Source organism: Lissotriton helveticus, chromosome 11 (genome assembly GCF_964261635.1).
Source record: "Lissotriton helveticus chromosome 11, aLisHel1.1, whole genome shotgun sequence".
NCBI lineage: Eukaryota > Metazoa > Chordata > Amphibia > Caudata > Salamandridae > Lissotriton > Lissotriton helveticus.
Window position 1 is genome coordinate 1092570029 of NC_136072.1, and position 27539 is coordinate 1092597567.

The window sequence follows — 27539 nt, forward strand, 5'->3', positions numbered from 1 at the left end:
TAATTAATTGTGTGTTGTCCACGGACTGTAGGTGTGGATACCTGGAGGCGATGTTTGGGCATTTCGCGTTTTCATAAGTGGCAAAGAGCTTGACAGATGGGCTCCCCCGCTTGTGAATATACAGTTGTGAGACGTGCGGGTGGCGTTCCTATTCTCGGACTTGTCGATGAGGACCTGCTAAGAAGGACGCAAAGTCATGGTATACCAATTAGTAATGTTCTGCCAGGAAATGTATGTTGCAGTAAATCACTCAGTGCCAAATCTGATAGCCGGGATAGACAGCAGAAGGGAATGGCTACCCCCCTTATTATCCATCTTTATAAGGACTATCTTGCCCCGGACACGGACATAAAAGGATTGGAGAACTATGGAAATGGCTAGTAACTCCAGGTAGTTGACGTGTCTGTTTTGCTGAAGCGGGTTCCATGTGCTTTGTACAGTTATTTTGCCAAGATGTGAGAGCCATGCTATGAGCAATGCATCACTGGTAAGGGTTCCATGAGGAACAGGGTCAAAGAAAGGGCTGCCCGATAACAGGCAGTTGCCGTTCCACCACTACAGAATGTGATCTTCCAATTGACTTCAATTGAATTCAATTGAATTTCTATTGAATTCAATTGAAAGATCTTCCAATTGACCCTCTGCTTGTGACTGATGTCTGGTGAGATACTGCTGTAATGAAACGTGTAATCTGCTGTGCAATACTATTGTTATACATGATGCCGTCATACTGAGCATTTCCATTACAGTTTTTTCTGCAATGGGTGAGCAGCCTGAAAACGAGGCAGCAGTTGTTGAAATGCCATCATCATCTGCTGGTAGGGGTATACCTTCCCTGTAACAACATTTGGGACTAATCCTAAAAACGGTTGGATCTGCTGAGGTTGGAGGTGGGAATTCTTTACATTTACTGTAAACCCTAAATGGTGTAGGAGACAGTGCTGTCTGAATGTGTGCTACATACTGTAAATGTAAATGTGTTGTATTTGTATAGCGCGAACAGTAACCCGGAGGCATCCCGGTGCTTGTACTCCTACCACAAGGGAACCCCTCCTGGCTTTTCCTTGTGAGGTGTCCACTCCTGGGCATCCCATGGTGAAACCAGGCATCCCTTGTGCATCGGGGGCCGTTGTGGAGACTAAGCAAGTTATTGCCCAGTGTTGCAGCGTGGGGCCCATGCTTAGATTCGGCACTGAGGCGAGAATATCCGGTCAGAGGAATTTAAGCCCGATCCCGCCGAGGCGGGAATCGAACCCTGGTCCCTGGCCAGCGTTCTGCATCAAGGTCTGCCGCTCTAACCATTGAGCCACACTTCTCCACGGTTCCTTCTCTCGATCAAGCCAGTTGTTGAGATAAGGAAAGACGTGTATGCCCTCTCTTCTGAGGTGGGCAGCAACAATCTCTAAACACTATATAAAAACCTTTGGGGCTGTTGCAACCCTGAACGGTAGTACTGTGAACTGGTAATTATGTTCACATACCATGAACCGGAGATGCGTGGAATGGATGGAGATGTGGAAGTATGTGTCCTTGAGGTCTAACATTGTCACAATCGAAGCAACAGGATGACATTGTGCAAGACTGTCATGTAACTGCAATTGTATTTATATGGCGCTTACTGCCCCTGATGAGGCATTGAAGCGCTTTTAGGCAGGCAGAAAGCTACTCCGGAACCTAAAGGTGGATAATCGGTGGATTAGTAGAAGGAAATACACATGGTTATTGAGAGTGGAAGACATGCGAGTGCTAGTTGGATGAATAGGATAAAGGAAGGATAGAAGAGGGAAGAGTTTAGAAATTATTATTTGTGAGTTCATAGTAGTAAAAGAGGTTTGGGATGAGTCAGAGTGAAGGTAGGGGATATTTTGGAAGAGCAATAGGATGAGCCAAGAGTGCTGTTTGAGGAGATTAGTTAATTTTTATTTTTCCTCTATATATTTTCCTCCTGTTGAAAATATGTAGATACATAACCACACATAAAAGGTATACATAAATAGAGATTTGGAAATGATACACAAATGGAGTAAGTGCTCTTACAGCATGAATTGGTTGAGCAGCCTGAAGTTGAGGATGGACCGTAGAGTCTGTCCTTCTTGGGGATGAGGAAATACATTCAGGCTTGAACTTCCTTTTGTAAAATCATGAGGCGTTGCTGACTGAATACCCGCTGATGTAGTGATATGTTGGTGGGGTGGGGTGGAATTTGAGGCAGTAGCCTTGTTGGACTACTGCAAGCACCCATTGTGCTGAGGTGATTTTCGCCAAGTGAAGTGGAAATCTCGCACCCTCCCCCTGACAGGTGTAATGTAATCTGTCCCTTGGGCGAGTCAGCGATTGGGGGCAGAAGCTCCCTTTCCAGAGCCACCTCCTTTGCTGCTATTTATGGCTGCTGCAGCCAAAAATCTTGAGATCTCGATTTTTACATCTGAGCTTATTTTTACAGTCTTACTACATTTTAGGGACCAAAAGTCTATTTTTTTCTTTCATTCAGTATAGCTCTGTTAGCATGGTAACCGTAATTTTAGCGTTTGTAGTAGATAACATGCTCACAGAAAAAATGCCCCAATTTCTCTTCATGTGCTGGAATTCAGAGGATAGATAACTGGGAATGTTTTGATTCCCTTTTGAACAGGACGACAAATCTGACAAATGGCGCTTCTCGTGCTTGTGTTGTCTTTTCTTACTGTACTTCTCAGATGATTAAGAAGAGGAACTGGACCGAGAGTCTTGACCTGGGTATTTGGCTGACAAAGATTTTATCTCACTTCCCCTACAGCTTTGAGGAGATTTTGTTGGCATGGAACGCATGTTTCAGAGCCAAGTTTTAAACCCAATCACCACATTTTTCTGTGTTAAGCACATACAAGTTCTGCATTCTACACATCGAATGTTGCATTTTAACTGAGACAATAACCCTCAAGAATTATTGAAGAAAATAAACTAGAGAAAAACTTGGGAGAGAAACTCCAGATCCCAGTTTCTTTGACTTGCTCTAAATAAGAAGTAAACATCACAGGTGCAAATTGTAGTCTTTGTGGAGCCATGCCAACTGATGACAACTGGCTCCTCGATAGGAGCCATTCTGATGGGACATAACACTCACTGATGGGATGTGTTCTGTATCAGTTATTTTAACAGACAATTAATCTGCAGGACCAAAGAATGCACTAAAAAACATTCATGCAAAAAGTAATCTAAATGCTAAAGCACTCCATCACATCCCGCAATAAGAAATTTGAAACAGGAATGCTTTCCAGCTGCTGATCCTACTCCACTGACATTCAATTCAGTCCAGCAACCCATCTAACTCCAATGTCCTCCCATCAACCAATCCTATCACAACCATTCAATAAATCCGACCACCTATTCAACTCCAATGCTGTTCAATGCATTCCAGCTACACACCCACCTTCAATGTCATTCAATGTATTCTATCTACCCATTCAACTCCAATGCCATTCAGTACATTACAGCTAAACACCCATTTCCAGTCCCATTTAGTGCATTCCGGCCACCCATTCAAGTCCAATGCCATTTAATGCATTCCAGCTACACACCCACCTTCCATGCCATTCAATGTATTCCGGCCACCCATTTAACTGCAAAGCCGTTCAAAGCGTTCCAGCTACCCACCCACCTCCAATGCCATTAGATGCATTCCAGTTACCGATTGCTTCAATAAAACCCAGTTACTCATCCAACACCACCATGAATCTGTGCGTTCCTGCTGGCCATCCAGTCCCATCATAGAATCCTTCTCTCTTATTTTTTCCGGCTGCCCATCCTATTCTACTAATAAAATGCCTCCCAGTAACCCGCATTATATCTCCAATAGGTCTTTGAGCTACCCATCCAATCCCATCACTTGTGAGCTCTTCATCACAATTAAATATTTCACAGTAGAGGTCATATCCCACCACTATGGGTCCCCATCCTGCCAAACCATTGAATGCCTAACAGCTAGTCATCTATCTTAATGCAACAAAATGCCTTTGAATGAGCTACCCCATCAAACTGAAAGGAAATACCTTCCATCCAATCCAGCTGCCATCCAATAACTTAAATGAATATAATCCCACCACCACTCAAAGCTTCACCACGTTCGGTACCTTTCAACTATCTATCTTATACAATCTCCATTCACTGCCTCCCAGCCACCCATTTTATAGTACCAATATTCACTGCCATCCAGCTATTCAGTTTGTCCTATCATCATCATTCATTGCCTCTGCTACCAATTTTATCTCACCAATAATTTAGGGACTCCCATCTATCTCATCCAGCCACTCTTTCAGACGCAACTAATAAATAAGAAAGCTATTCAATATCATCCAGCCAATCATATAATCCCACAGCTAAACAGATCCTTTGTGCATCACTCTGACCGTAATATCTTAACCCATTCTGTGCAGCCAGCTTTACTCCCAACAGCACAACCAAGCAAAGCAATCAGGTATCATCAGTAATTGGTGTATATCATCTGTGAAATTAACAACACGCACCCTGCTGTGAAATTAATAAGCGTAAGAATCTATCTATACATTTAACCCCACTGAATTTCTAGGAAATCTTTTAAACCAGAAACAGCCAGCAAACGCGATTTACATTTGTGTGACATATAAAGTATTCTATCAAAGCTAGGCTTTTAATAAAACATACCCTGTCAAAGTAGATCCGAATAGACCCAACATTGGTAGCTCCTACGGCTGTCAGTGAGAAGAAGCCATGCTTCCAACCACCAGTGAGGACCACCCGTTCATTGTAACAGAAGAGTTCCTTAATCCATCGGGCGACCCCCGGATTCACCGACATCAAAGAGCCTGTGATAAAAATAACATCATGAACAGGGATATTGCGACTGTGCTTCTGCTTTCTAGGCCCTAGTAAAAACAGAACATTGGCAATCAACTACATGCTTGAATACACACTGAAGAGAATCAATAACTGTTTCTGAAAAAGTAAAGATCATAGAAGGCAACACAGACAAGAACTGTTAATTTGAATTCCAGATACTGATAACGCATTGGCCAATGCAAGCAAAAGAACTCTCCAAAAACTGGTCTACTTTGGGGGACTGCAATTAAACTAATTACTTACCTCTAACAAAAGCTATCCAGATTGTTATGATATAGGCTAGAAAGCCATGTATATTCCTTCTTTCCGGTTGGGTCGCACAATTGTAATGTTTGTTTTATGACCAACTACTATTAACACACTATATAGTACAGATGCAGCACCTTGTTGCCTCACACTATGCACAACTTAATATCTATTTTCAAGGGGGAGAAGGGGGTGCATGGGATGGTAAAGAGTGCGCACAAGTGTGTGTTTGAGAAAGAGAGAAACCTAAAGAGAAACCTAAATGTTTCAACTTCGAGTGGTGGATGGGTGGATTGCAGATGAATCCATACCATATCAGACAACAAATCTATGCATAAAGTAAATAGATTATTTTGAAACATGGGATACAGTCAAATGTGTTTAGATCAGGAAGCAATATTATAGAGATAAGTTACATGTTGAAGTAGTTTTTAAAAAAATTAAGCATTTGACGTACCTAAATCAATTAAAGAAATGCAGTACGAAAATATTTCCCAAATAAAAGTGTTAAATAATATCTTATTTAGAATTATTTTTCTTTCTATGGATTGACGCATTAGCTTGAAAGGGCCCAAAGAGGTGCCAAAAGGGCCTCACAAAGTGTTCTGTGAGATGTTTCTTAAGAAACATGGCGTATTCGTTAATCTCAGGTCAATGATCTAATAAAAATATATATGATAAATAAATCCCTTGCACGAATCAAAACTTACTTAAAAATGCTTCATTGGTTATCTTGAAAAAATAATTCTTCGCACTGTGTGAACTCTAGGTACACTCTTTGAAGGCTCAAAAAGTGACGGAAGAAATACAAACCTGGGATGATACACTAAGCCACAAGATTACTCTTGTTGTAGTAGTGTAATACATTTAAGGACACCTGATACAAACACCAGAGAACTGGCGTACACAGAATAACACTCATGGTCAGTCACTTTTAGTATCATTTGACATTCCTAAAAATATCAGGAAGCTTGGATGTGTACTTAGTTTTGGAATAGCTTTGAAAACTGTGGGATAATCAGAGAGCCTTGAAAAAAATAATATTGTACACATTATTTTTTCAAAACATTATGCAGAAGACAGATTATGAATTCAAACGAGCAATATCATCACAGATGTTCATTAACGAGTTATTGTACCACTGATGTTTATGTTGTCAGTTCCTTGTTTTTGACTGTAAGTAAGAAAGACCCCCACCTAAGCTACCTGGTGCTGCGTGTAGGAAGGTGGATATCTGATTATGGTTACCCCCAACTTTTTGCCTAGTGTTTTGCTGGGTTTTGACTTAGTTGGCCTGGGATCCTGCTATTCAGGACCCCAGGACCCCAGGCTTCCTGCTCTCTCTGTTAAAATGGACTCCATGTACCCTAGGTACATATCTAATTGGATACTGAGTCACCTTATCAGTCCCTGTACAGTGTACCTTAGGTACCCAGGGCATAGGTGTACCCAGGGCCTACCAGGGGCTGCAGCATGTATTATGTCACCCCTGGCTGGCCATCCAAAACTGACACAACTGGCTGCTAAGACAGCTGGGGCAAGGTGGTGTAATCACCCTTTGCTATAGATATAGTATACCTATATCTAACCCCAAAATGGACACATATACTCCTATCAGTCACTCCTATGGCAGGCCTTATCAATCCTGAAGGCAGAGTGCTTGGAATTATGTGAGATGGTGCTCTAGCATGAGCTGAGCCTGTCTGCAGCTTGCGGAACCAAGTCCTAATAGCTGTTCCATGATAACGCTATACCATATACTCTTAAGTGCATTATAATCCTCGCGATTGAATGCTAACTCTGGTATAACATTATCAAAACATGTCGAGTAAGGTGTCATACGAATTGGAATACTACCCCCTGGCAAATTCTGGCGACGGGGGTAGCATTCCACCCTTCTAGAGGGACACGACATGTATGTAACTGTGAACCCCGGTTAAAGTTAACTCGAGCCTTGGCATCACAAAATGGATGCTTCCACCACAGACACAAGTCTGACCTCCTGCTGCTGGGAGTCCTTCCAGCGAGGGAGGCTTGGACAAAGGGTTTCCTGCCTTGGGAGGTGCTAGCACCACCCCAGACAGGATTTTGTGTATTGGGTAGGATAGGCTTGAAAGGAATGAGACATGCCTGGGGCACACAAGGTGCCCTGTGCATACACCGGTTCAAACCAGTTGCTGGGGCATCCCTGCCCCAGCTCTGGCGCGAAAACTGGACAAAGGATAGGGGGTGTAACCACCCCCCTTCCTGGTCCCACCCAGGGGGGGGACCTAGTCAGTAGTGCAGCCCCCTTTAGCAGGATAAAGGTAGGAGCTGGTCCCATTCCAGAGTAGATTAATCCTGAACTACTCTACAAGAAGAAACTCTGGACTTCGACGTTCTGCTCCACAGAAGACTGAAGAAATCTCCCTTGTGGGCAAGGAGTGTCCACCCTGCAACTGCAGGCACCATCAAGCGACCAGCGGCTTCACTTTGTCGTCTTCCCTTGAGGATCCAGACTTCAGAGCCCGACGAGACCCGGATTCCCAGACCTCTCCGACCTCAACTCACCTCTGCAGCACAGCTGAGATCCGTGGGTGCGACGAGACACGTGGGACCGGCCATCTTGAACGAACCTGCACTTCGCTTTCAGCACGACTCCCGAGGTAAACTCGACCAAGTGCTTTGGGGACTGAGAAGCCCCAGCCCCGAGCAGCCCCTGCACCGAAGATCAGCCCTCCAGCATCCACGAGATCTGCGTGGGGCCCTTCTGCTTGTTTGCTGCTCGACGCGTTGTCTGGTCACTTGCCGGCTGGCTAGTGACCTCCTAGACGACGAACTTCGAAATCTCTGCTGCTGGTCTGGTTGCTCCAGACTGGCCCTTGCTCCCTTCCAAAAGAGGGTCACCCCGGACTCTCCTAGTCCGCACCAGACGCTTTTTCCACTCACCGCGTGGGTTGCCTTTGCCAAGGCCTGTTGACGCCGATTCCGGAACAGACACCGCCGACAGCGAGAGCCTGCGTGGGACAGCTCGTGTCTCCATCCTGGTTGTCGAAGACACCTCCTGGTCCACGTGGCTGCAGAGTCAAGCGTCCACTCTTCACTTGATCGCGACGACGACATCTGGTTCCTTCCTGGTTCCACTCCAGTCACTGGCTAGTGACTGTGAACTTTGTCCCCTCTGCTTTCAGTTCTTCAGCATCCCTGATCCATCCTTGGATCACACCGGACATCTTCCTCCTGGTCGCCTGCAGTATCTTTTCTTTCAGGCTCCATTGACTTCAACGCAGAAACCCGACACGACTTCGCACCCGCAGCCCGTGGGTGAGGTAACGAGAGCATTTCGGTGCTCAAGGGTAGCTTGACTCTCCTAGTGTCCAGTTCCACAGTCGTTTTAGTCCTACCTAGTCAGGATTGTCCGTACTTACCTTTTCTTTGAACTGTACTGTCCATAGACGTTGTTACGCATCCTGCGTGTGAGTTCACACTCTGCACCCGCGTCCCGTGGGCCTCCTATTACTTACCTCAGGTTAGGAAAGGGTAGTCCCAGCGGTCCTGCAGCCTCTGGACAGCTCCATTTCTTCTGTTGACTCTCACATTCCATTTACTTAGTATATGGTTTGCCGTGCCCCTAGGGCACCATTGTAATTTTGTGCAACTTGTCGTATTTTTCCCAAGAGATTGTCATGTGCTTAGCCCACTGATCTCATAAAGAGTTCAGAGGTGTTTGTTATTAATAAATATATTGTTTATTCATAACAACCTGTGTGGTGTCCTTTCATCTGGTATTCAAGGGGTTATATTGTGGTAGAACAGCTGGCTTCACATGCCAAAAGAGTTTAGCCTAAGACTGCTTTGTCCATGCTACCATTAGGATAGCTGGTCTATAAGGTTGACTTACAACCAATCACCATAAGGGTTGTTTGGACTGATACAAGGTGATCACTAGAACTAGTGAGCATCATATATCAGGCCAACTTCTCACACTGCGCACGACCTTTAGCCGATGCATCCCCGCCCACCCTTCAGAACGCCCGCTCCGCAGCGGAATGTTCACTGCAGTAAACGGGTTAAGGTCCAAGAGGAGGGGGGAGAACAAAAGATACTAACACTTAAGACCTTTTACCGGACCTATATTGCTTTTATTATGACCTATACAGGTTCACTAGGTCAGTAACCCACCGATATTGTGCAGCGCCTCAAAATTTAAGGCTATATATATATATATATAACATGTTATAAGTATAATCAAATATATTTAAAAAATATATATATATATTTTTTTTTTATAAATATATTTGATTATACTTATAACATGTTTTCTTTGTGCAAATGAATATTTACATTGCAATATTTTATCTTTTAATATACATATTAAATAGAAAAAGTCACAAAAACATACATAAATACAAAACAGTGCACATCTCTTCAAACAATTAAGTCAACATTCATGGCTTATTGCAATTGAATTTACTAAGAGTATCAAATACTTAACCCAGCAGCAACATTTAATTAATTCATTCATACTACACATACACACTCATTCTAGCTGCAATCATACTATAAATACACATCACTAGGGAGGGCAGCTTGCCCCCGAGAAGTGGTCCTGGAGAGACAATTTCATCATTAAGCAGTGTTTGTAGGCATCTACAAATACTGATCTCTCCAATACAACGTGTTACCTCCCAGAGGGCTGAATCTCTAGTGATGCGTATTTATAGTATGTTTGCAGCTAGAATGAGTGTGTATGTGTAGTATGAATGAATGAATTATAGGTTGCTGCTGGGTTAGGTATTTTGATACTCTTAGTAAATTCAATTGCAATAAGCTATGAATTTTGACTTAATTGTCTGAAGAGATGTGCACTGTTTTGCATTTAAGTATGTTTTTTTGTGACTTTTTCTACTTAATATGTATATTAACCCAGCATATGTATAGCACCCAGGATCTGGAATGCTCTCCCTCCTGAAACCAGGCTTATCTCCTCCACTGCATTTTTCAAGAAAGAGGTAAAAGCCATCCTTATGGCCAAGTTCACCTGAACTCTTTTGTTGCTGGATCAGAGACTTTGCACCGCTTTTGTATCATTGGATACCTGATTGATTATTGTTACTATATCTTTACATGTTTGCGATCCTATTATGCTACTCACTTACTACTGACTTCTATATTGTACCCAATAGTTTGTTTAATCACCCTCTTGATGCCCCTACCCTGTGTTTTTCTGTAATTTTTAAGAAATAGGTACAGGCCATCCTTATAGCCAAAGTTCACCGGTACTGTTGCTGGATCAAAGACTTTACACCGTTTTTGCATTATTGGTTAACTGATTGTTTTTTTTTTCTTTTTTGTTGTTATATCTGTACATGACTGCTATCCTATTATGCTACTCACTTACTACTGTCTGCTATATTGAACCCATTAAGCTGTTTAATCGCCCTCCTGTTGCCCCTAGCACCTGTTTCTGTAAAGCGCTCTGATATCTGCAAAGATCTTGTTCGCGCTATATAAAACTTTAAAAATAAATAAATAAATAAAATGATAAAATAATGCAATGTAAATTGCAAATATTAATTCATTTGCACAAAGAAAACGTTATAAGTATAATAAAATATATTAAGAAAATATATATACCGTTTGCCTTATATTTTGAGTCGCTGCACAATATTGGTGGGTTACTGACATAGTGAACCTGTATAGGTCATAATAAAAGCAATATAGGCCCGGTTAGAGGTCTTCAGTGTTAGTTCCTTGTTTTTGCCCTCAGTTAAGTTGCAATTTTCAATCAAACCTTTGCCCACTGTTAGTTATGTGCTCATTGACAGTAAAACATAATTATAAGATCAAGAAAGATAGCTAAAGAACATATCTTTTCTCTCATCATGGATGTGTCACAACTCGGTCAGTTATTTAATGCAAATAAACTGGTATGTAAATATGCCTCTGTAACTACAGCCACCTAGTAGTTAATTCCACAGCAGAGTAGTCTTTAGTGCCTTTATACTCATCTCACCTTAGACCGATCAGTCCTTTTAGGCATCTAACACCCACACCAAAGACCCTCTTGTGCATTTAAATAATGTGATGCTGGACACATCTTATCTAATGCAACAGACTGTACCTGGAATACCCCTGCACTCAACTACTACATACACATTAAACATACACACAATATACTCACCTAATCTGACAAACAATCCCATGTGCAATAGTTTTAGAAAAGCATATGGCCACACCCTCTGTTACCTTAGACTTGTCCCCAAGATCTGCACACTACGCCGCAGGCTATTTGCACATCAAATCCGATCTGTACCAAACAAATTCCACACATTGCAATATATGCATCTGCTACTCAGCATAACATTACACTAACTAACCACTCACAAAGGCCATAAGAAACATCTGCAACCCAGCCTGCACAAAACCAACAGCTAGGAAGAAAAATATTACAGACAGCCTACAGTGCTCTGTGTGATACCAATGGCAAATGTGATCTATACAACGACTAGTAACAAGCTCTCAACATGCAGCAGAAAACCGGTTGCCGGTTTAACAGGACTCTTATGGTCTGATTTCCTGCCTTATCTTGAGTGCTTAGGATGTCTTCACTCTATATATACATGCAACATGTGCACTTTCTTTTCAGGGAGCATTTTCAGAAACCGTCTTCATGGTAGGAAAGACGTCTTTGGCATAAGAGAGTATTTCATTGAAGGCAAGGACGTTCCAGTCAGATTGCTAAACATGGTTCCGCCCCAAGCACGGCAACAGGTTTCCACCGATCTCCATTTGGGTGACCTCAAGACAACAGTGAACTTGAGGCAGCCAGCTCTGCTCTCTCTCAGCTGCCTTTGATACTGTTCACCGTCCTCTTTGGTGAACAGGCTCCAGAGCGTAGATGTCCTTGTTCCTGCCAGCACCTAGAGATCAACTTTAAACGCTATCCATTCACTACTGAAGTAGTGGTCCTTCAACAATCTATGGTGCCCCTGCCACTCCCAGATGAAAGTTTGGGGTTCTCCTACTGGAAATAGGATAATGACACTCAGATTAAAGTGAGACAAGTAAAAAGTACTGATAACAGAGTCCTTGTACTCTCTCTGCTAGCATTGTAAAAACGGCAAGAATTCCAACCACCTCAAGCTCAATGAAGCTGAAACAGAAATCCTGGTACATGACAATTGGTCTTCTGTTTCAGCCAAGAGGCCAATGGACAAAGAAAGGTGAAAATCTATTAAATAGATCCTTCGAGTTAAAGAACCACCAAGCAATCAAACCCTCAATCTAGACCCAGAGGAATATCCTCTACTTTCTGAGATTCCTTTCAACAAGCCCGTAATATCATTTCAGTACTTAAAGGTCACACTGAACCACAGACTCGTGAGATTCAGAACACAGCTGCCAGGCTGTGCTTCCTCTCCAACCATGGAGCCATAATGTTCGAGCCCTACAAATAGTGCATCAGAAAATCAATGTGACTAGGTCTCTTTAGTCCAGTAACATAATCTCCAAACCTACCAACAAGGAGGGTACTATGGTGAAAGGCAGCACACCTACTTCACATTCCAGAGTACAGAAATGCCAAATTGGCGGTGCTGCTTTCTCAGTATAACCCAGAGCTCTGGAACACTCTCAAGTCTGAATCACAAAACTTTAACTAACTTAACATCCCAATAGCAAGCTTTTCCCATAGCCTATATGAACCCACACCATGCATCGAGCAGTGATACAGGCAAACATCTAGTACCTCTTCGCACATGAAAGCAGATGTTCTGTACTCTCATCTTCCACCTTTCAATCATGAAAATCTGTACAATCCAATTTTCTGTAGGAGATTTGGAGCATATCTCAGAACCTCAAACACCCTGCCCAACTGTTGACACATTGGACGCATCACATTCATATACTCCCTTCTATACATGCAAGCACTGGACTGCAACCAACTACATAAGCCCAGAGAGCTCTTTGTGGCAACAGTGCTGGCAAATACCGATAGCTTTACGAAGGTTGCTAAAAAAAATAATAAAAATCACATTTCAAAGTGAACATTCAGTCATCAAAAAACGTCTGGCACCAATGACCTCAAAGCAATATGGAAAATGCTCCTCACCAGTGACTTAAAGATACAAACTGCAGCGCCGCATTTCACCAGATCATTCTGGAAAAAACACACCCTTGCCACCCACACAGGTTTACATCCCTGTGATAGATAGAAGATGTCCTAAAAGCGTATCCCAAAAAGAATAACAAACCAGGATAAACATTAAGGTTTCAATCAAAGTTATATTTCATGTAACGCAATTTCCAAAACAATTCTTACACCTTCTGTAATGCTGTATTCTTAGACACTTTAGTAAAACTACAGTGATATCCAGCCAGGACACTTTCATCCACTCACTCAAAGGGGCGCTCACTGGCTGCTTCATTGAAGAAAACATTAACAAAGTGCTGTTGAGCCAACTCTCTTAAAAGCCTTACCTGGGAAGTGCCGCCGGTGGTGCACACTCCAGTCGGTGGGCGAGTGAAAGCAGTGATAATCCCCTGGTGCCAAGTAAATAACACAGTGATACAGTTCGTTTCCCTCCTTGGTGACCAGCTGGTCCTGGAAAGAAGTACTCGGTGAAGCTAGGACGGAAAATAAAAAAAAACAGTGTCAACAATTTACAGACTTACATTTTATGACCGGATGTTTTAATACATGTATTAAACTCCTGAAGTGGAGGTGAGCTAGGTAAGGGATTACTCGCAGTAACACAGGGTGAATACAGATCATACAAAGCTCTGAAGATCCGACGTTAAGACCCAGTGCACTCTGAGGAGCTAAGAGCACAGCGTCTGCACTCTGAAGGACAGGGCCAGGGGAAGAGAGCAGTGCTTGACGGACAGCACCTGGACAAATTGCTGCACTCTGAAATTATTAAAAGAGGCTCCTGCACCGTGAAGATTTTCGAGCAGCCTCCTCTATGGCATGAATATGCTGGTGAAAAATGTCAGCGTGTTATGAAGGTTTTGCATACAACCAGGGGGGAAAGACACAAATTAAGTCAAGACTCTGAGACACCCTTAATATCTTTAGGCTCTGTCACTTCAACAAACAATAGTTACCAGTTCATCGAAGCAGATGCACGTGGTTCTCAGCAGAATATTTTCACAATTATTGCATAGTAGTGATTACACTTGTTCACAATGTGTATGACAGACAGGCGTATGGACATATGCCTGCTTGTGATGACTCTTGCACTGATTAATAAAGCGAATGTTCTGGAGCAAAAACTGATGCTTTATCATGAACCATGTAAACTGCAAAAGAACACTAGTAATGCAGACAGTTCAGCCTGGAGATTTTGTGGCCAAATGGTCATGGAGAACAATTAATCCGTAGAAAGTTTGGTTCAATAGTTATTTCTGCACTGTCTAGCAGGATCACCTGTTTACCAGCATTTGGCATAGCCATGCTGAGCCGGCAGATTTTGCTTTCCTGATTATTTGAGGCTACACTGAAGGGAACTGGTAGAGAGGAAACCCCTGTCAAGAGCTGTGCCCCAACTCTACATTGTCTGGCCTGCCTTGGCTTTTTTCATAGTGTGCTTGGCAACCTGATTTGACTGAGAGTGTTCTGTGATTTTATTAGGTGGGTTGTCCCAACGGGGGTCCTCACCATGGTATAAGGTTGCCGCTAGCCCAAACCAGGCAATGGGAAGACTGACCAATGGCGGCAGCTAAGATTCTGGTAAGAAGCTTTTAAATAGAAATTAGCAAATGCCGGATCAGCCCTTCATCCTTAGTGTGTTTTCCAATATGTTTTTTAAAGATATAACTTTCAGCAATCAGGGCCTATGTGGGCACATACAAAAATAAGTCTTTTTTTGTTAATAAAAAAAATCCCCTGGGATTCTAGCTTTGGCTAGGATTATTAATTAAGAACCTATCATGAAGAAGATGGCAAGGTGATGGGCATACATTTTTGAGAAGACAATCCCAATTTAAGCTGGGCAATAGTCTATGACACCTCAATGGACCTGTACCAGAAAGAAACAGGTAGGTTGTGTATACATCCGTTTTTCAGCAAGCAGACTATTGAAGTAGTGGACAAAGCTGAGCAATTCCCTCAAGCAAAGGAGAGTGACATTTTGAATTAAAGCAACATACCAAGGCACGTCATGCAGGGCCCAACGTTCGACTTCTAGTAAAGTTTATTTCGGTATTTCCCTGGCAAAGGGGAGACTGTCCCATAGAAAGGGGTGAGTTTGAGCAGCGAGCCCGCTGACGGGTGAGCATCCACAGCTTACAGTTTGCGGGCCTACAATGATCACTTACTTCTGGTGACTGGCAGATTATCGGTCCATGTCCGAGGCCCCAAAAATGACTCCAGGGAGTAGGTAACACCTTTCACCTGCTCTACTTCACAGTTCTTCACGCGCCCAAAGTGCAAGATTTTTCCATCAGATGGACTGATCTGTAGAGAAAGGTCATATAACCAATGGTGTATAAGAGTTCGGTCTGTGAAAGTTTTTAAAGTTTAGCATTGCATACCCTAAACTATGCATGTCAAATCAACCTTTGAGAAATATCACACATGCATCCTTTGCTTGATATATACACAAGACTGTATGCCACATCGGTCCCTCACTTTCCATACTCCACACATCGCTTACTTGCCCTTCACCAATGAGGATATGCGTGTCACTTACTGGCCTCTCACAACTGATACTGTTCATGTCCAGCAAAGCTTTCAAACTATCATGGGCACTGCTCAGACAAGCGTCTCACTCATCCTCATCAAGATAACAATGGACTGGGATGCCGCCCGAGTGATTACCAGTGACTGAGATTAAGTCAAGCATTCCATCCATCACTGTTCTGTATACTTATGGTCTCACTCATCCTCGGCTGAGGTGATGTCAAGTCCCTCACCCACCAGACTCTGCATGTGGCTGATGAGCTCAATTCACAATACTGTGCTGTTGCTCCATAAAATGCATGCTGCCGACTGAACCTTCACCCATCATACAGGGTAAGCTACAAACAGGCCACTCGCTCACCGTTCTGTTCATCTTGCAGACATGCTTCTCACTCTTGACCTCAAAGATATGCCTCTGTCTAATTATTCTGTGCATACTGCAACTAGATTCCAAGATCGCCATACTGCAGATGTGTCAACCAGGCTCCTTACCATACTATGCATGTCACAGACCGGCCATGCCTAGATCACCATACTGCAGCTGTTTCAACCAGGCTCCTTACCATACTATGCATGTCACAGACCGGCCGCGCCTGAGGCTTCAGTTTCCTTCGGAAGAACTCGCTCAAGTTCCTGTAGTGATGAAGATCCTCCACAGCGGCCTCTTTCATGTTGACACCAAAGGTCCAGATGTAAAGGCTGTAGACTGGCTTCCGGAGCCAAGTGGGCAACTCAACCTGGTTCAGGCGTCCCCAGGCCCGCGACAGCAAACGTGTTGGCACAGTTTTGTATAAAGCAACCTATGGGAAACCAGAGGAACATAATAAGGTCACTTAATTTTTGTATACTTCCAACACTCACTCTCTTCCATTACAATCATTGATAAAGCAGATATCAATTCAACAGGTTCAACCAAAATCATTGCAATCCTATACTGACCCTGTCAGTTTTAAACTTCCAAGCTGGGAAAAGAACACCGAACAGACCGCGTCAGTCTAATCAAGCATAATATCCCAAAATGGAACATTTCGGTTTTTTTGTGAACAAACACAAAGTCAATCTACCTGAAAAATGACGTTTATATAGCTCACTGAAGCCAAAGGTTAGTTCTGAAATCAAGGGCCCAATTCCTCTGTGCTTGCAGTCTGAGACTACGGCTGTAAACAGACCGGTGGTTGTCTTTATCTGCTGCGAGGTCACTCCTGAACTTCTTTTTCTGTGGCTGGAGCATGCAGGCTGTCAGAAAAATTGCCTTTATGGTGACTGACAATTAATAGCACTAACCACTAAAGTTTTTTAATGTAATTTACAGTTTCTCATTCAAACAATCTGCATCTGCAGATTTTTCTAACTCCCAGTTTCACTCAATGTTGGAGACAACTTGCTTATATAACACATTTTACACCACGGTTGAGTGGTAGAGCACGATTGAAAACACGAGTCACACAAAGGGAGTGTAACAAGGGGGTGAGCAAACAAACTGCATGGATGCTCACAACCAGGACTGTGGGGGTGTTTCCAAACATTCTGCACCGTCATTCCCAACCAGGAAACATAGGGAAACTACTTATACAGAAGATAGGATGTAGTATGTTTGAAGGGTGCAATTTGATGTGACGTCACTGCATCTCCTTTACGGCCTGATTCACCAACGGGCCGTTTTGCGAGCCCCTAATAGCGATTCATAGCAAATCGCTATTGAGGACTCGCAAAACGGTATTCATGTAGGAATCGCTAAATAAATAGCGATTCCTACACATTCCTTATTTGCGAGTAACAATTTGCTACTCGCAAATAAGGAATAACTCCCCATTCATTCCTATGGGCCAAAAGGCCCATAGGAATGAATGGGGAGTAACCATAAAAGTACATCAAAACTAGAAAAAATACATTTACAACTCAACCAATACATAGTTACATCTCATTTTGAATATTTGCAATAAATCAGTTAGCGTGCGGTTTGTAATGTGACAATAAAAGCACTAAGACAATAAAATACAATACAAGGGCTAAAATTTTTTAAGAACACGATAAAAAACTAGTTATTACTGAGACAGAGCAGTCTACCCACAATAAGTGGGTTACTACAAACGAATCAGTCTTCGTCTAGTTAACCACATCGAAAACAAAAAATTTAGCAATAGCAGTAACTATCAATGCGTTGGTATCAGTTTTTAAAATTCTGAAATAATCCATGTAGTTCCTAACTCCTAGGTTCACACATAGCTGTATGATCCATTTTTTCCTGCTAGCAGAATAGGCAGGACAAAACAAAATCACATGGATTAAAGATTCATTTGGATCGTTGCAACCTGGACAAGGACGAGCTAAACCCAATTTCCATTTGTCAGAATAAGAATGAAGAGGTAGTGTACCATATCTGAACTGTAAAAACAATTTTTTTGCTAAGACAGGTTCTATAGTATCTAATTCTTTCTCAAAACTATAGACATTCTTGAAATCCAAAAAACTGTCAGTGAGACTTGAGGGCCTGGCTGATCGTAGAACCTCTTCTAAGTTGTAATATTTGATAGACTCAGCCAGGGTTCTCTTTGAGATGGATTTGCATGTGTCCTCCGGGTTGGACCAGAGATTCTCCATGCCAATCTTAGACGCCTGCCCCCTTATAAAAGATAACCATTTTATCCTCCCTACACCCGGGCGAGCCATCACAATCTTTAATTCTTCTCTGTAACACTCGAGCTCCGGGACACTCCACAATCTACGCCAGTAAAGGAGCGGGCGTGAGGCGATTACTTCTGCAATAGGCCTCAGATTTATGTCCAGCCTTAGTGGAACTAGAGGGGTGTTAGTTGGTAAGGAGAGCAACTGTCTAATAAATTTGTTCTCTGTTATACTAATCTCATTCGCTGAACAGTGGCCCCAGAGTTCCGCCCCATATAGGGTGGAAGATCTGGTTTGTACCTTGTATATTTCCAGCGGTACACTGACTAGCTTATGGACACAGGATTTCTGTACTTTAAGAATACCCCCCATAGACTGAGAAAGGGTTAAATTAGCCTTAGTCATTTGGGTTTCCCAACTCATTCTGTCGTTTAAGGTCAGGCCTAGATAAGTAAAGTTATTTACCCTTTCCAGGGCTCGTCCATCCATTGTTGGACAGGGGCAATTGGTTGCAGTACCATTGAACACCATGTACTTTGTTTTGTCTATGTTAATTACCAGATTCCTGTCCCTACAGAATTTGGTAAATTGGTCTAACACCCGCTGCATCCCCATAGATGTTTTTGAGAGCAGCAGGGTGTCATCCGCAAACATGAGTGCTGGAAATTTACCACCAGCTAGGTTAGGAGCGTCACTATTTTGTACTCTAGTTAAGTCATCAACGAGGCCATTTAAAAAAAGGGAAAATAGCGTGGGGGCCAATACGCATCCCTGCCTAACTCCCTTCTCAATGGGAAAATCTCGAGTTAGCTGGCCGTTTTTGCCATAACGAACCTTTGCATAGGTTCCTTCGTGGAGTCTTTTGAATTGGAGACATAAATAGGGAGGAATCCCCATTGTTGTTAGTATGCTCCAAAGTTGGTTTCTGTCCACCATGTCAAATGCGGATTTTAGGTCCACAAATGTCAGGTAGAGACTCCCCCCTTCCATCACCACATGCTTCCAGTAAAGGACCTGGAGCCGTAGTAATTGGTCAATGGTCGATGTTTTAGCACGGAACCCTGCTTGCAAGTGGGAGAGGATATTGTTCTCACTAATCCAATCTTGCAAGCGTTGCAAAAGCAGTTTGGCATAGATTTTTTGAGTAACGTCAATTAGACTGATTGGTCTATAATTTGACGGGGCCAGCGGAGATCCCTTTTTATAAATCGGAATGATTTCGGCCCCCAGCCAAGTGCTTGGGGGCTCTTGACCGTCAAGAATGGCGTTAAATATGACGGTCAAGTAGGGGACCCAGATCTTCGGCTCATCTCTAAAAAGATCACCGGGGATCTTGTCCAGCCCAGGGGCCTTATTACATTTTAACCCTTGGACTGCAAGTGTAACTTCCGACATAGTAAAGGGGGGGGAGGGGCATTCTAGGCCCGGTCTCAAAGGCGTTTTAAATAACGCGTTATAGGGGGAAGCAGTACTAGAGTAAAGATCACCAAAGTATGCACACCAGGCTTCCTCGGCAATATTGGGATCGATCTTTACCTTCCCTTCTGGCTTCCCAGTGTGGACCAAATTCCAAAAGGTTCGGGCATCTTTCGCTAGTAGTGCTTGTTTGATGGCCTTCCATTTCTCGGTTTCCCATTCAGATTTTGCATGAGAAAGGAGTTTCTTATAAGCGTTCCTTGCAGCCATAATGTTAGCTCTATGGCCTGATTTGATGACAGTAATTAGAGTGGTCTTCGCCTTCCTACAGGACTGATTGTACCAGGGATTTGTGGCACATGCCTGTCGGTTAGTGTATTTTGCCGGTTTAGAGAAGCTAACCGCTAGGGTCAGCATTAATTCTTTGTGTATAGTTAAACATTTAGCATCGTTGTCAGGATTGCAGGCATTATCATGCAATATATTTAGCCGCTCAAGCTGGGGAATGACACTTTTATACAGTGATGCCAGGTTGTCTGGCGACGACTTGATAGTAGACCATCGAATTTTTTTGCCACCCTGTGTGATCCTAATGGCACTGGAGACCAAGTCGAGCTCTTGGTACTCCCCGTCGTGGTTTGGCACATCCAGTTCTGCTACCAGGGGGTTGTGGTCACTTTCCACGCGATCGAATACGTGGAAACGTCGAATCAGGTGCCATAAAGACATACTAACCAACAGATAATCTATTGTTGACGAATGGCCCATTCCATTATAAGTACTCCTTCCTGGGCTGTCCCCCGGAAAGCGGCCATTGCAGGCTCTAAGTGAGAATGAGTATGTCAATGTAGTGAGCTGCATGGCCATGGGAGTCCAGTTTTTGACTTGGTAAACATTTGGGGGTGGAATCCGGCAAGCATCATCCTCGTCTGTTGTTAACTGTAAGACACCCCCGAGTGGTTCATAATGGCAATTAAAGTCCCCCCCTATTATCACCATGGTATCAGTTGAGAAGCTGTTTAATAGGGCAGTTAAGGACTCTAGAGTATGAGAAACCATACCACCCAAAAGCGGACGTAGGTAGATATTAATAATCGCTATTTTGGGTGTGTTTCTGCGGGTTAGGAGAATACACAAAATATCGCAAGAGTTGGTGTTGATTCTTTTAACCGAAAACCCAAGGTGGACACCCACCCATATGGTCAGTCCACCAGATGGTCTGCCCCTGGAACCTTTAGTTGCAGGCTCGGCATAAGTTACAAAACCCAATCTATGCTGAATAGTCCTGGCCCATGTCTCTTGGAATATACAGATACCATGGTTATCCACATAATCACAGCACTCCATGTTATCTAGCTTTACAACCAAACCCGCCACATTCCATGATAGCAACAATAAATTTTTATTATTGGAACACTGTTGATCAACTGGCTTGTTTGGGAGTATAGCAGTTTCCACGTTAGGAACACCCACTTCGGGACTCGTCTGTTCCTTCGGGATCTCATGGTCAGATACAATGCAAATGTCATCATCTATGCTAGAGGGGGAACTACCACGTTGGGGGGATGTAAGTAAGTAGCTTGTCCCACTCTGAGTATCCTCCTCTACTAACCCCCTACCACCAACACTAAAATCTTTGGCAGGGGGGGCAGCCATAGCTGGAAGTCAATCACAGCCGTCAAGGCCAGAAATGGCTCCATATCTATTCGAGGTTTCCAGTGGAGTAAAAGGAATCAGGTGGTCCATGTTTCTATTCCCCTGGAAAAACTCTGGTCCCACAGGGGGCTGGCTGCGTCCATTAGCAGGGACTATATTCCACACTGAATTATTCCTAGGAGGGGGAGGCCTCTGCAGGTGGCACATATAGCTGTTAGTTGGAGGCAAATGAGTGTTCCTAATGCCATTTGGGTCTGAAACCCCCCCAGAGAAAAGGGCAGGAGTCACGTACGACCTTGGGTAAAAGTAAGTTAGGTCGTATGGGACTATGGCGGTATTCGAGTTCATAGTGGGCCCTGTTAGTATAGCCCCAACAGCTACTGGGTTCCTGAAATTAATAACAACTATATCACCCTCAATGTTTTTTTCCCTGGTACCCAGCCAGGGCAGGCGTCTAACATGTACTATCTCCCCATCGATATAATAAGGGAGTGGTCTATTTTGACCTAACCAATGTAGAATCTTATTCTTAAGTTGTGGATGGCCCTCCTTTCTGCCTGCTTCTAATGGGGGGACACCTGTGAGTACAACTACAAAAGGTAGCGACTCTGGGGGTAATTCTACATTGGGTCCGTGTGGGATACCATTAGTGGACTTTGCAAACCTCCCCCTACTAAAATACTTAGTCTTGGTACCAAAATTAGCGTCGCCCGTCTGGGCTTCTCTTGGGGCCTGAGCCATGGTTTTTGTTGCTGTATGGACAGGAGCCTGGGCCTGTTGCAAAACCAAGTTTTTCTGCTGGTTGTTATTCAAAGACTTACTGTTTAAAGTGGTTGTCTTAGCAGAAGTCATTGGTGAGTCTACAGTGCCCTGTTTATTACTGACAAGAGGTTTAGCGATTCTATTATTACCACTATTGGAGTCGTTTGGGGCCAGGGTAATAGGAGCAGAAACTGTTAGGGTCTGTGGTAAAATTGTCGACACAGGGGTGGACATTAAAGAAGTGGTAGGAACACTTAATTTGCCATTATAGAGAGCCTCCAAGTTGCCTAGTCGGTGCTCCACCCTTTTTAAAATATCCAAAATTGGGAGCATAAAGGACCTAAGCAACTGCTCAACTGTATTCCGCTCAGTATCAATAGGGGGAATAGACACTATGCTTGGGATAGGAGCAGCCTCATCTTGCCCCCCTCGGGTATTACCAGGATGTATATTAGTAGGGTCTGGGGTTGGTACCGCTATAGGCACTGTATCAGTCAGTACCGAAGTTTTGGGTGCAAGTACACCAGAGGTCTTAGGTTTAGATGTCTTGCCAAACTCAGTGTGGCTGAGCTTGCCTCTTTGGGGCACTCCTAACCCCCTCCTCTTTTTGGTAGGCGGAGGGCCAAGGGTTTTAGCGGTCATAGATGGTCTACCTAGCCTTTTCGGCTGCTCCTTGGGTAGGGGACAAAGTACATTGGTCACATTTGGGGACGGACTAGAAACACATGGAAGCAAAACATTAGGTGAGGGAACAATTACTTTAGAGCCCGTAGGCGGTGGAGTACTTCTAAGCAGTAGTGGGAATTCATCCAGTGACAGTGGATCATCAAGGGGTGTGTCAGTAATAATATCCGACAAAATGGGTGGGGAAGCCAGATCAATTAGAGGTCTATTTTTCAGGGACTCGATAGAACGACGACGTTCAATCCTGCGTTCCGATAATGAGTCATCCTTGTCCAGATCCACAGCACCCCTAATAAAATAATTGTCAAGAGTCCTTTTACTGGGACCCACTATGCTGGAGTTCTCAGAGTTCGCCGCCATAGATGAAGGCCTACCTTACAGTCTGGGACAGAAGATGTTGGTGGGGTAGCCCGTCCCGTCCTTGGACGTCCCCGGACGGCCACAGACGGTCCCGCCCTTGTCCCGGGCTTCTCCCGCGCGCTCCCGCGCAGCGGGAGTGGTGGTTCCTTAATATAGCTGTCCAACTAGCTACCGGGAGGGCGTGGCCGGCAGGGAGAGCAGCCCAGCTGGAGTAGGGGCGCGCGGGGACTCCTGGTCCTCGGAGTCCACCGCTATGCTCGCAGCCCTGCCGGTTGGTCTAAAACAATGCCCCTTAACTAGACAAGAAAGTGCTGCAAGCCGCGAAGCGGGACCCGCGCAGCGGGTCCGGCAAGGCGTGGCGGCTACAGCAGGCTCCACAGGCTTCCTCGCTGGGGTAGGAGATGCTTTGCTCAGAGTCGGCGTTTGCAACAGAGTCCACTGAGGGCCAGGTGGTGACGGTAATTTATCCGATATGAAGGTGAGGGCGTGGCCGGCAGGGAGAGCAGCCCAGCTGGAGTAGGGGCGCGCGGGGACTCCTGGTCCTCGGAGTCCACCGCTATGCTCGCAGCCCTGCCGGTTGGTCTAAAACAATGCCCTTTAACTAGACAAGAAAGTGCTGCAAGCCGCTTAGCGGGACCCGCGCAGCGGGTCCGGCAAGGCGTGGCGGCTACAGCAGGCTCCACAGGCTTCCTCGCTGGGGTAGGAGATGCTTTGCTCAGAGTCGGCGTTTGCAACAGAGTCCACTGAGGGCCAGGTGGTGACGGTAATTTATCCGATATGAAGGTGAGGGCGTGGCCGGCAGGGAGAGCAGCCCAGCTGGAGTAGGGGCGCGCGGGGACTCCTGGTCCTCGGAGTCCACCGCTATGCTCGCAGCCCTGCCGGTTGGTCTAAAACAATGCCCCTTAACTAGACAAGAAAGTGCTGCAAGCCGCGAAGCGGCACCCGCGCAGCGGGTCCGGCAAGGCGTGGCGGCTACAGCAGGCTCCACAGGCTTCCTCGCTGGGGTAGGAGATGCTTTGCTCAGAGTCGGCGTTTGCAACAGAGTCCACTGAGGGCCAGGTGGTGACGGTAATTTATCCGATATGAAGGTGAGGGCGTGGCCGGCAGGGAGAGCAGCCCAGCTGGAGTAGGGGCGCGCGGGGACTCCTGGTCCTCGGAGTCCACCGCTATGCTCGCAGCCCTGCCGGTTGGTCTAAAACAATGCCCCTTAACTAGACAAGAAAGTGCTGCAAGCCGCGAAGCGGGACCCGCGCAGCGGGTCCGGCAAGGCGTGGCGGCTACAGCAGGCTCCACAGGCTTCCTCGCTGGGGTAGGAGATGCTTTGCTCAGAGTCGGCGTTTGCAACAGAGTCTATATATAGATAGATATAGACAGATATATATATAGATATAGGCACTGACCGAAACTAGTTAATCCCAAAATTCCTGAATAAATACCTTCAACTGAATCCGTGGTGTGTCTCCTGCAGTCTTTTGATGGAAGAGGCTATTGAATTGATATAGATATATATATATAAATAAATGGTGGCCCAGTAAAGATTGCAACATCCATTTCAGTTCCCATAGTTTACACAGTGATACGACAAACACTTGCCTTTTTAGAAGAGTAAAATTATCACCACATAAATAAGTAATTGGAGTGTACAATTTGGAAGACAATTTTTTTTTACAATGGATGTGGAAAAAGGGAAGTAGGGGGCATATTTCCAGTGGGTGCCTATAAGCATTGCGTCTTCAAGAAGCGGGCAGCCGTGGAACTCAGGCGCACTGCCAAATACTACAATATACGCATCAACCCTGCAATGACTAATAAACACACCACCCACCTCCTTCCCTCCCTACTACAGTTAATGCCAACAGGCTGGCACCCCTTTTAATAATCATGTCTTCAGTTGTGACGTCTATCAAGGAAACGATTTCTTCGCTGAAGTGGTAGGAAAGCAGGGTGGCCTGGCGATACTTCCTTTGAGAAGAAGTTCCCAGAAACCACATGCCAATTAATGGATTCAAGGAAATCAAGTATATATTTAATCCTGTTGCACCGTCTTTTAAAACGAGCAGCTATGTCTTTGTTTCTCCCTTTGGATGCTACCAGCATTCCCTTTAATCTGCACGCCAAAGGTATGTACATTTCAGTGTTAGAAGGTAACTAACCTCTAAGTAAGTTATAATGAGGACAAGACATGTTCATATGCCACTGAGAAAGCACGGCTTTCATTTCACAAATAACGATGGTTATTAATGTATGAATGTGTTCAATAGACCGAGAAGCATGAAAAACACTGGTTCTACCCCTTGCAGGTAGAAGGGTCATAGATAGATGCTTCCAGCCCACATAGACCCATCAGCACACCGTTCCTTTAACGTCTATGAAGAAAACATAGAAACTGGAATCTCACCAATGTTTCAACAGGTGGTTAGTTACATCAAAAAGCAACACCTCTTTCAAGATTGAAGAAAATAGGACTCTTATTAAAGCAGCAATAAGTCTGGTCGTCTTTGAATCCAAAAAATGCAGTAGAGTAACAAGCATGTCAGTTCCCTACATGGATCTTGCTCCAGTACAGTACTGGAGAAAACTGCTAGTCTTTTCACTAAACTGACACATAGAGCCAATTTTCGACTTGTTCTGTAATCCACTTAAAGCGCGCACCTGTGCTTTCCTACTTTCAAATCTTGCAAACTAAATCCTGCAGTCCAGTAGTTTCAAAAGCAGTTTTCTGGGTACTGCTTTCTATCTTTTTTTCTTTTTTTTTAAATAAAACAAACAGTGGTTTTACTTTTCTGAAGATTATCCGACTGTTGAGATTTGTGAGGTGTTTGTATTTACTTATTTAGTCATCAATTATTTATTGAGTGAATTGTACGCCAATTGCTTCTTGTCGTAGTTGGATTAAAACTCAACACACCCATTCAAAGAACTGCCTGAAATGTAGACGATATATACAAAAAAGAGGACTCAAAAAGGGAACACAGCCAACACTAAGGCCCACATGCATCATTGTTGCCGTTTGCGAATCCTTAATTGCGAAAATTAAGGAATCGCAATTAAGAATTAGCATACGGCAATGCATGAAAAATTCGCATTTTTTTTGCGATTTCTTATTTTTCCTTAATTGCGATTCACAATTTGCGAATCGCAATTAAGGAAAACCCTGCCCATGGGAATCAATGGGAAGGCATTTACAATTTGCGATTTTCAATTTGCGAGGCCCTACAGAAGCTCTCCCTGGTGAGGGGAACTGGGGCTGCGAGCTGCTGAGGAGCGGAGACTAATCGCGATCTTTGGCGTTTTTGACTGTTTTATTATTTGCCAGACAATTGGAGCGTTTTTAACATTTTATGTAACTGCCGCTTTTTAACGTTTTCTTACATTGGGGGCTATTATATTAATGGGAATTTGTAAAATCAGGCACTCTGACACTCCTTACACCCTCTGTACCTTCTCTTTTTAGCCCAGCCGCTTTTCAACTACATCACTCGGCGGTGGGCGCCATCTTGAGTGAGGAGGGCGAGGTCAGCGCTCAAGTCGGGCCGGCCTCCAGCCCTCCCCCCTCCCTATATCATGTGTCATCCTCCCAGACGGCGCAGCGGGCTGGCGCAGCGGGCGCGCCGGTCGCGCGCCGAAGCCGCGCCTAAGCCAAGCCCGTCTGCGCCCGTCCGCGACCGGACCGCGCTGGGCGCTGGGCACGCTGCTAGGTTGAAACCCATCATCAGGTACGACCCCAATCATTTACTGTCCCTGCGCCCCCTACTCGTCCCCCACCTTTCTGACTGCCCTCATATTTACCCCCTGTCTAGCCCCCTTGTATGCCCTCGTTGTAAATGGACTCCCCCCCTGCCAATAAATGACGCAGCCGACATGCTTGCCCCCTCGAAATGTTACTCCACCAACTTCAAGGGAGGTCTCGTGAATGCCAGGTCTCTAACCTGCCATTGCCAGGACGTGCACGACTTAATATCAAACTATGAACTAGACGCCCTGTTCATAACTGAAAGTTGGCTCAACGATTCCTCGAACCCTGTTTTGGCTATCGCCCTCCCTCCTGGTTTTACCATCTTCAGGAGGGATAGACCTTCTGGTCGAGGCGGCGGGGTAGCACTTATCATTAAGGAAACATTTCCTTGTCACACATTCGACTTATGTCACCTTAAGGACACGGAAAGCATGGGTTTCTCTATTAAAATAAACGCCTCTCTCTCCCTATCAGGAGGGCTCCTATATCGCCCACCGGGCAATCCCACCTCCTTTCTGAACTCTCTGGATGAGATGC

The 27539-nt window shown here is 44.5% G+C and overlaps 1 protein-coding gene across 3 annotated transcripts in view; it reads right to left on the reverse strand.

Annotated features, from left to right (window-relative positions):
• Positions 1-27539, reverse strand: part of PISD (phosphatidylserine decarboxylase) — a 290490-nt gene that overhangs the window by 32899 nt on the left and 230052 nt on the right. For all 3 annotated transcript variants that reach the window (XM_078667731.1, XM_078667732.1, XM_078667730.1), the window contains 4 exons: positions 16327-16563; positions 15400-15538; positions 13561-13707; positions 4660-4820 (listed from right to left, as the gene is read on the reverse strand). In XM_078667731.1, coding sequence (XP_078523857.1) covers positions 4660-4820; positions 13561-13707; positions 15400-15538; positions 16327-16563 — 684 coding nt within the window. The remainder of the gene's footprint in view (positions 1-4659; positions 4821-13560; positions 13708-15399; positions 15539-16326; positions 16564-27539) is intronic.